At 35.6% G+C, this 10766-nt stretch overlaps 1 protein-coding gene across 1 annotated transcript; it reads right to left on the bottom strand.

Moving 5' to 3' along the window:
• Positions 1 to 2343: 2343 nt before the first annotated feature.
• Positions 2344 to 9681, bottom strand: LOC143462092 (uncharacterized). The gene is made up of 16 exons (XM_076960134.1): positions 8704 to 9681; positions 8269 to 8473; positions 7893 to 8143; positions 6492 to 6600; positions 6169 to 6395; positions 5952 to 6089; positions 5697 to 5867; positions 5372 to 5514; positions 5155 to 5257; positions 4777 to 4860; positions 4387 to 4567; positions 4141 to 4233; positions 3897 to 4023; positions 3620 to 3691; positions 3130 to 3317; positions 2344 to 3040 (listed from the first exon to the last, which is right to left on the bottom strand). The coding sequence occupies exons 1-16, from the start codon at positions 8719 to 8721 to the stop codon at positions 2457 to 2459; spliced, it is 2694 nt and encodes an 897-aa protein (XP_076816249.1). The 5' UTR covers positions 8722 to 9681; the 3' UTR covers positions 2344 to 2456.
• Between the last annotated feature and the right edge of the window lie 1085 nt (positions 9682 to 10766).

Below are 10766 nucleotides of genomic sequence, written 5' to 3'. Positions count from 1 at the left end.
ATAAGTTTAACGAAAAGAAAATTTTCTCAAATGGTTAGTTTTTTTTTATTAAATCTGTATTTTAATAAAATATCAAAAGAGAAACCTTGGCAAGACTTACAACCTACTGTTATTATTTATTGCATCGCTTCAGCAATTATAACTTTAAAACTTAGTGACACACCACATCACGTCCTTTACCGCCGTTCTTTTCTCTTGACGCTCTTTTCTCTTCTCTTGCAGAGACCCAATCCCAAGAAGCTAGCGCTGTGGACAGATCTATAAGCTCAATACTATCAATACTGCTCACAGTGTCTTGAACAATTTCGCTGGCCGGTCAGCTTAGTCAATACGCCCGCGCTTTTTCTCATCCAACACATTCGCCACGCAACTGACTGAATGCGGAATACACGAAAAGAGGGACCAAACTTGTTGGAAAAGAAGTGTCTGACCTTTAGAGGTTAGAAACCCCTGATGGCGAAAACATCTCTGGCCATTTCTCTCCAAATGACTTCGCTGCTGTGCTCTATCAAACAAAGCCAAGCAAGGTTCTGGGTCACAAAATTTCAAGAGCTTTTATCATCGTGATTTAGGGCCCGAAGATTTGTTGCCCCTATCTCTTTTGTGTGTCCTCTTGAAAGTCCGCAAACGCTTGGTCTACCCCTGCGTCGAAACCATAATCGACAACTTCTCCCCTGGTTGAATTCCAGGTCACCCGTATGACCCAGAACATCGCGAAAAGCTTCGGGATTAACAAAAAGGCTGGTGCTGCACTTCATAAACTTACAGCTGCCTATGATACAGTATGGCACCGAAGCTTTGCCTGCAAGCCGCTGCGTCTACTCCCAGACGAAACAGGTACATAATCCGTATAACCATGGAGCTAGTTTACAAACGGAGCTTTACCTTCACCCCAGGTCACAATAAACGAAACAAGCTATGACGCCTTAAAGACGGGATCCCACAAGGATCGATGGCACTCCTTCTTAAACATCTACGCGCTCTTCTGTCCAGTCCCCAAATAAGTCGGAATAACAGTTCGCTCACGTTTTGTCGAACTCGAACAGTTGGCTCACGTTTTGTCGACAACTTGAGTCACTACGCAAGAAACGAATATCCCGGATCGCCTTGAAAAGACAAATGATAGCTTTTGCTCGGGCACTAGGCTGCTACTCTCCGTAAAAAAGCTATGGTTTTATCGTTTTTGTTTATTAAGCGCTCTTAAACGATTAAGGCACACTTAATAATAAAAATTAAAAAAAATCTGCTCGTGTAAATGTCGGAAAGAAAAAAACACGGGTTTTTATCGGAGGAAAAAACACACACAAAACACATCTATAATCTTTAATTTACAGTTGCATTAAGGTCTGCTGGATTGGGTTCGTAGGTGTGTTCACATTTTTCGCATTGGAATGATTTAAATCTGTTATTGATACGTATTATCGAGAAGTTTGTACAAGTACATCTAATAAAGGCTGTTGTACAACGTTCACAGTAGATCGGTTGATGGAAATTCGGAGTTGTTTTCCGTGAGCTCTTGTTTCTTCGGATTCTAATAAGCTGTCCGCATGAGCAAGGGATCAAGCGTGATAGGTTAGGTGGTATCGAGGAAGCATCGTGTGGAATTTGTTCGTCCATAAATCCTGGTTCTTCTTGTTGTTGTTGTTCATCCGATTCTCCGCTTATGTTTTTTCTCTTGTTTCCTCGGCTCTCGCTGTGTTCTCGCTCCGAGGATCCCTCATAGGAGTCGGGCTCCCGGCTATTTTCTTGTGGATTCTCTGTTGTGGGTCGACTCTTTTTTGCATCCTTGGCACTCTCTCGTTCTGTTCCTCGTCGCAGTTCTTTTGTTTCGGCAGCAGCATGGTCCACTGTGCTACTTTTGTTGGGGGGTGTTGCTGGTTTTTCATCGTCTGGATCTATAGCCCGCGTAGGTGTTTTCGGAAGTTCCTGTTTAGTCGTGTTGTCGGTACTTGGTTGTATCCTGTTGGGGCATTCTTTGAATTTGTGGCCCTGTTCAGTGCAGTAAGAACATGTTGAGATTTGCCCGTTGTAACTTACCGCACATCTCAGTTTTCCCAGGTATAGGTACGATGGGTGTTGGTGCCGCTCCATCGTCTTCTTGTTGACTTTGTATATCCTTCTTCGGTCTTTGATGCCATATTTGTCGACACCCAGTCGGGCTGGGGCTTGGATTTCGAATTCTTTGAGGATTTCGTCGAGGTCTTTCCACGTTTTAGGTCGACGTGCATTGCTCCTTTTTGCAATCATCGTACTCTTCCTTTCCGACAATTAAAGGCGAAATATTTGATAGACTGCCTACTGCCTAGGAAACGTGTCTGAGGCAAAACAAACATATGGCAAGTATATATGTAATGAACGTTTAATAACTGAAATGCGTACAAAAAATGGAAACAAATGCAGTTGAACGTAATTTTGTGGCATAACTGACTCAAGGACACGGGTTAAAACTAATTAGTTTAAGCTTCATCTTCGTTATCTGAACCTTCGCTTTCCGAGCCAAATTCAGTTAAAATGTGTTGAAGCTCAGATAAATTTATTGGTGATTCACTTTCATCATCTTCTTTCTCCATTGGGTCCAATTTTGCCATATTGGAAGTGCCTAGCTTCTCATTGAGCAGAGGTGTATTCGCTTGAAAAGGTACTGTGCCCTTAATGTCATTTATGAAAGAAAGAAGTTCGATCTCTGCTTGCAACTGGTGGGTAACCACATATGGTTCCACAACCTCACAGCCTTCTACAAGATTAGACAGTATGTTTATTTGCTTTTGATAGAAGTTCATCACACTTGTCATATCTTCTTTTAAATGACACATTTCTTCTTTGCACCTTTCCCGAATGCAATGTTGTTCCTTGATTTTTTTTTCAATAAAACCAGGTACGTTTTTAACTGGCCCAGACCCGACAACCATTTCAAAAGTTATGCTTTTCATTTCATTTTGTGGAACATTCTGGTATTTATTATACATAGTAATCTGATGACGAATGTTGTTGTTAACCTTCCTGATGCTTCGCACTAGTCGTTGAACAATTGTTTGACCAGCTGAAAAATCATCATGTACAAACTTGAAAATAACAGAACAGTAGCTTTATCGATAATGTAACCCCATGCATAGTGCATGCACAAATTACCTGGGTATTTTTGAATCAAAGTAGATAAAAATTTTCTTTCGATATTTAATTTATAAATGTTCTCCAAAATTTCTGCTCTTTTTTTCTTCACAGCACTTGACAAATATTTAAGCATCATATCATCTTTTACATCCCAACGAATCAATATACCGTTTTCTACTTCAACTTTGGAAAGATGACTGTCAAGTCTACAAAACAATGCATACAATATGTAAAATAGAAGAACATGCAATACATCGATGAAGAAAGCATATATCATGTCCTGGCAAACAATACTCTTGGCAATTGAACTCCCATATACTGTATTTTCACCATCATTGTGTGGGTTTTAACTTTATCACAGTAAATTTGGTGGATACACTGTTGTTACTGTTTTATAAGCTTTTCTAAGGGTTTCTGATGTTGCAGCAGTGGGAAGTAACAATATTCGTTTATGTCTGGGGAATTATTGTAGTAACTCAATTTAACATTGATATGTCCTTCAGCTTACTTAGCAATTTGGTCAACTTTTCCAGAAAGTATTTCAGACGTTATTTCCTTGGTCAAATCTTCAACTTCTTCTCTACAAATTAACAAAATTATATAGTTTCCTATACAATTATACAAAATTCTATTCCTAAAGGATTCAGTACTTAAATTTGTATGTTCAACAGTTTCGCAATTTTCACTTTTGCAATACAACCCACAAACAGTAACTAGCGTGAATTTTATACACCACAAAATTGTATTGAAAAATGTATCATTCAGAAAACATTTAGTCAACTCACTTCAACCAATAGTATTCTTGAAGTTTAAGTGAGTATTCTTCTACCCAAGAAAAAGATGCCATTTCTGCAGAAGAATACGGCTCTGGTTGCAGAGCTATTGCTTTTAATTGATGTTGTGTTAATGTTCCTGTAAGGTTTATTGTATAATGTTATACTCTCATTTCTGAAAATAAATAACATGGAATATAATAATTCAAATATATGATACAAATACAAATATACAAAGACACATAATCATACATACCACCAGGGTAAGAAGCTGCCATAGCTTCTAATTCACTCTTGGCCAATTCCATTTTGCAGCTAGCTCTCTTCAGCTTGTTCATCAATGCACAACCTTTGAAACAGAGCTTAAAGCTTGTCATATTTGTTTTAGTTATTTAGTGCATGTTTGAAAGCTGAAGAAAAAGAAAACCTAAATCATGCAAGTTTACTTAATTGCGTGAAGATATCTTAAGTCAATCTGGACCAAATCACAAACAAGGCTTACCCAAATTTTTTTTGATTTTGCGCCCATAATGAATCAAGCCATCGGTAAGCAAATCAGTACGATGTTCCGGTTTCATCTCTTTTGAGATTTTGTTAAATCCACGAAGGTATGCCCATAATCGCTCCACAGTTTCACCATCCGTAAGTCCAAACCCGTCCAGGAACCTCGGGTTGAATTGTTTCTAAATTTTAAACAGAACAAAAAAACTGAGAGATAACTATCTCATTACACTTGAATACATCATTATATAAAGATTTTGTCATACAGACAACAAGTTTTTCAAAATTAGACCTTGATATTTTCGCTGAATTTCTTGTGCTCAGTGTAATAAAACTAAAAGACTTTGACCTAACAGTTGTACAATATATAGGTATAAAATATCATGTTTACCTGACAAGAGAAAATATGGCCATATGAATGAAAAACAGGTACTGCAAATGTTATTTTATTAAGAATTGCAAAGTTTTTTCGGACCTAAATAATAAAATCATATTGGAATTCAGAAAGAAAATCACAAAATCTTAATTATTATTTAAACATAAATGCAGTATTTTATGTAAGCAAAAATGATTAACTAACTTGCACATACAGCATCGTCTGCAGTATGCACTAACATTAAGAACACTAATGACATGCAATCAATGACCCAGGAGTAGATTGCTTACAAATAAAATATGTTTCGAAAAATGGGTTGTATACCTATAATTTAAACGTATATCAATGTTGCCATACTAACACAATATCATGTGTAAATTCTTAAAGGTATACCTGAAGATGACCTTTCAGTTTGCAAGCTATGTCATAGAAAACTCTTATTTTATTTTCGTTTCTTTCCAGAAGTTTTTCAATAGCTAAAACTGCATATGCTAGCCTGCAACAGAATCAGTTTTAAAAACATTGTTTACAATTACTAATACACAAATTCTACATATACCGTAGTAATACACCTTCCACAAAACAACTAAAGCAAGAATGTACACTTTACCTTTCACCATGTTTTAAGTCAAAAAACATTGTCGGAAACTCATGTTTACAACAAACACCAAATACACCTTTGATAGCCAGTTTACTGCTTTTAGATTTCGATCTAATGATGCTGCCTGCTTGAAAGTCATTGCAATTTTTGGACTAAAAATAATGATTCTAATTAATGCATAAGTATGCAGCATTTATTCTTATAAATACGCATTAAATTCCTTGAAATGTATAATAGGACCATAACAATATGATTGGAAATCAATTGTTGAAGTTATGTACTTGATTTAATATTTTTAATGCATTTTGGTACATACTGTTAAGAAATAACTTACAGCCGAGCCATATTTGTTTTCATCATAGGTGTCTACAAAGCTGTCGACTTCATTTTGGTTTAAAAAAAAAGATTGTTTGTGGTGAGGATCACAGCTTTTACTCCCAGACAAAATTCTTCTCACCAAACCAAAATTTGCATCTAAGCAATATGTCCGCATACCTTCAGGATTCTACCAACAAAACGCAGTTAAAGCCAAGCATTTACACTCGATCAAAGAGGCCTGGGAACTTTCAATCACACTTCTTAGCTTTACCCCTTCACATGCTGGACACAGGGTACCCGTATCTATATCATCAGAAGAGACCAAACCATGCAGATGTTGCAGCTTATAGACATGGTGTCTATATGCCTCAACCACTTCTTGTAGCAAAACTCTTGACAAAGACTTTACCTAAAACAAAAAAAAACAAGAAACATCCACAGGTTGTTTCGGATTTTCTTAGAAATACAAAACACTAAAAAGTGCTAACCCCTGCTGTATATCCAGGTACTCGCAAAAATCTATTTTCAAGAGCATGGCAAAATCCTTCAGTGGAAAGATGTTTTTCGAGACACAAGGCTCGAAAGTATTCCAATAGGTCAATGGATACTGCTAGTTTAGGCTTTTTGGGCGAACAGGTCCACAGATTTAATCTTAACAGAGTTTCAGGCTCACTCTCACAATAGCAAAATTGTACAGAAACCACATTTTCAAAACCTAAAATGCAAACTTTGCCAATGAACAAGAAAACAATGGATGAAAGAATGGCAGAGATGATTTATAATAAATGCAAAGGAATAAAAAAAATTATACCTTTGTAATCAACCACTGTAAGGTGTCGAGTGTAACTTGACTGACATTCATGACCATCAAATCTCTTCAAAAGTCGTACCGGAGTGACCATTTTGCAAAACATGTTACCCTGTAAAGTGTAAATAATACCATTAACAATGTGTTACAAGTAATATGTTGACTAAAATTGCAAGAGGGTGTTTGGATATTTTAACTAAGTGATATTGGTACATACACAAGAAATACAGGAATAGTTCTGTAAAAAAACTAAGTCTGTTTTAATCAACGATTTTAACAGGGGTAGAAGCTTACCGCTTAATTTTGTTTTCCTATGTGGTCAAATACCACAACAACACATTTTTTTGGTTTCGTGTAACATAGCTTCTACACTGAAATATTTAGGCTGTCTCAAAAAGCAATCATTTACAACCTTATCTTACTCCAACTGTCTTCTGTGATACATTGTGAGCAGAAGCAGCTAAACTTTAACGAAGAACTGCAAAACGTTTTCCCTAAATATATGCTTAACTTAAAATCTCCTTCACCACTTTAATTCTATAATTTCATCATGCCTGGATGCTTCACTTTGTTGCACAGAATTTTTTGTTCCAGATTTGTCTGAATAACTGCCTATCATTGATATAATTGATGACATTGAGCGATTTGAAACAACTTACAGCTAAAAAAAGAACAAGCACAAACATCATTCTCCAGCTACCAGTCTTGCTATTACTGATGTGGCAGAGACCTGGAGATGTTTGAGCATTTAAAAAGGTGTTATTAGTAAGTAGTAGTGGTATAATGGAAGGGCTCTGAAAAATGTGTTGGAGGGGAATCTTTTGAAGGCCATGAAATAAAATGTGTCATACATATGGCACCAGTATTGTCTTTTACTTTTTATACTTCAGATACATTTTTGACACATTTTGTATTTCTCAGCTGTGAAAATGTTTTCAACAATATTGTAAACAGAGATCTAAGTTCAACATTATTCGATACATTCCGGTAAAAATGTAGGAATAATTGCAAAGATACTTCGTTTACAGTATTAACCCAAACAGTTTTTACATTCTACTGCACAAAAAGCAACTATGACATTGTTGTCTAGACCAGTTTAAAGAAATGTAAGCTACTGTTTCTTTTCCTCTAATATTCTGCCAGTGACCACTTTTTCTTGTGGTAATTAATTAAAGGTATGATAAATTATTTTATGTAGACGAATGTATTTAACTTATTATATATATACATTTGAAATAATTATTGTTGATTATCAACAGACAAATTAATAAACATTTCTTAAGACTGCCTACAGCACTAAAATGTTTACAAACATTAATGGCCTTTTATATCCAGATAAATGAGTGGTCTTTTTGTGAATAACCTTTACAAAAATAAAGATATTTGTATATAATTATTATTTACCATCCATATGTCTGGCAAATGATACCAAACAAAAGAATGACAGTTATCCCAGCACTGACGACAGTAATATACATTTGGCCCACAATCTCCACAACGAATTATGTTGGCAACTTCTTCAAAGCATACACAGCAAGTACGTCGCTCAGGAGAATAGAGGGTTATGGACAACTTAAACAACTTTTCTTCAACTAATCGCCAATCTGAAGACAGCTTCTCTCTTCTGATTTTGTAATTTAAATTTTCTTCCAACTCTGTGATAACATGAAAATTAAAATGCAGTATTCAATATGACTGTTAAGTGATTATTTTCAGAAAAAATGTAGCATAAAAATGTGAAATATATTGTAAATCTCCTTATATTATTTCTTTCATTCACCTCCACAAGAACTGTTAACATTACTAGTGCTTGGTATTTCAGGATTTGTAGCAGTTAGATCACCTTCCACAGAACCTCTTGTAACTATGTGACTGTTTGCATTGGGTTTCAACGCTGGACCAAATGTTTTGCCAAAGAGGTAAACGGGTCGTTTTCTTTTTTTGGGTTCTTTTACCCAATATCGAAACTTAGCTTTTGTAATTCCCTATGCAATGGAAAAGATATATCAATATATTGATTACTCTAACCACTATTATTGCTGCCCCATGTAGAAAAAATAACAGGACTACCCTGATTTAGATTAACAAATTCTTGGTATTAACGCTTGAGATTGGTATGAAAAGAAACTAATTACTATCTTATTAGCTATCCCATTTAAACAGACGTTAGATAAAAAACGTAAAAAACATAGTAAAATATAGTAAACGTACTTACTCCTTTTATTTTTCCCATTTCTTGACACGTAGGTCAAGTTTCCATTTGCAGTAAACATACAGGCAAATTCTTGTGCTATAGATATTTTTGTCTAACAATAACAACAATAAATTCAATCCTACAAAGAGGGAGGGGTTATGTAAGAGTATGCAATATTCATTTCAAAGTTAGATCACTACTAACTCAGTTAGATTTTGTAGTGTAATTTGAATCAGCTGGGAAGCCTATATCTGAAAATAAAGCTAAAAGGAATACATTCAAATGTATATATAAAATATACTGCATATGATTGCACAAAAGTTGAGAATAACTGGTCTCAATAGCTGTCTCAGTTAAGAAAAAATTATGATCCTATGTCATGATTCATAATTTACAATACAGTGTTGCAGATTATAATTATTATTTAATGTAACTATATTAGCGACTTTTTCAAGTACTGTATGTATAAATTACCAAACTTACCGGTGATACGAATAAACAAGGCATTAACATGGAGGTACATACCATAGTGTAGTCTATTGTTTATGATACCTGCATACCATGGCAGCGACTTGCTTGCCCAGACAATTTGATATGATATATGCCACAAACATAAGGTATACATATCTCAGCAATATATTTAATACTTGAAAGTTCTTATCAGTGAGATGTGAGTCATCCACATCTTTTTGGGTCTGTTTAGCCAGTGGCAGTAGCCTACAATATATACTCATAAACAAGAAAACGTTTTCGTGCAAATAATTTTTGTTCATAAAAGGATTGCATAGGTTAGTAATAGCCCATTGGTTAAGATCTGCTCATGTAGACCAACAATATATAATAAAAATTGAGTAAAATTCTATCTGCTTATGAAGTAAGTAACATGGAATTCTAACATTTTAAATTAAATTTAAGCAATTTAAAGTAAGTTAAGTCTTGCACCACACTTTCTACTACGGTAACCAGCAAATATTTACAAGGTTCATTTCATTACAATTGGGTACACAGGGCCTGGAGAATGAACTATGCAAGACTCACAGGAGCTCAACCTGCTGACCCATGATGCTTAATCTAGCCCTTGAAATCCTGTAACGATAACAAAAGTCTGTATGATGTGTGGAAGACCTTGATTTTCAAACAGTCAGTACTTATAAATTAGCTCCTGCACAAAATGCCAGCTCAAAGATGTAGCAGTTAAAGCACCTGGCTCAGCTTGCTACCGCTCGTAGTTAGCTATTTCAAATTCACTATACAGTTTCAAATTCGAGAAATACAATATAAAAAATTCAAATAAAAAAGTTGAAACTTAGACAAAAACAAGTTCAGTTACTAAACTCTAGTCACGCTGCGCAAAGATAAAGGTTGTGATTCTGTAACGAAAAAGTTGATTATTCTGTCTAACGCTGTAACCGTTAAGTTGAAAAATTCCAATGCATGCAATCAATGTTATATTCACAACTACCCAACTGTGAACCGTAAATACTGAGAAGCAAACCTTCCACGTGACAGACTAGCCAAACTGCCATTTTTCATATTTGTATTTTCTTACTTCGGCTACTGGCACCTAGTGAAATAAGTGTCTATTTCAAGACCCAAGTAGACTGGCAAAATACAAATAGCGTAAGCTGCAACCGACTAGGCATGTACAGTTGTAGTTTTTTTCTGAATTTAGAATCTGACCACACTGAAATCATTGCACCTTTCAACGAGATCTTAGAAGTGCAAGATGGCTGAAACTAGAATGACTAGGTGGAGGATGAGTAGGGGTGGGGTGGGGTACACTTTGCAATTTGGTTGGCAAAATCTAGAAACTGTAGCCTGTGTTTGCAAGAGGTAGTGTTTACATGTGAAATATTCGGGTGCAGCAAGCATAGTCTTTAAAAACCTTGATTGTGTAGTTGCCACGCATTCCACAATGGGTATAACTGGCAGTCGGTGAGATAGATGTCACCCAAATTGCAAAGTTAGGCACGAAAGCACCCAATATTGTTTTTCATAAACGTTAATGTCGCATATTGGGCTTGACAGCTTTCGGTGAATTTTCATACTTAATGATGTGGAAAAAAACTCCAAACTCAATTACT

This window comes from Clavelina lepadiformis, chromosome 6 (genome assembly GCF_947623445.1).
Source record: "Clavelina lepadiformis chromosome 6, kaClaLepa1.1, whole genome shotgun sequence".
Classification (NCBI taxonomy): domain Eukaryota; kingdom Metazoa; phylum Chordata; class Ascidiacea; order Aplousobranchia; family Clavelinidae; genus Clavelina; species Clavelina lepadiformis.
This window is presented reverse-complemented; position numbering and strand designations above follow the sequence as displayed.

What these genes read in the sequence shown, in the direction of transcription:
- LOC143462092 (XM_076960134.1), bottom strand. An exon ending in TACAGTGGTTGATTACAAAG is followed by an intron (nt 6,396 to 6,491) that starts GTATAATTTTTT and finishes TTTGCATTTTAG; the next exon opens with GTTTTGAAAATGTGGTTTCT. An exon ending in TACCTGGATATACAGCAGGG is followed by an intron (nt 6,090 to 6,168) that starts GTTAGCACTTTT and finishes TTTTTGTTTTAG; the next exon opens with GTAAAGTCTTTGTCAAGAGT.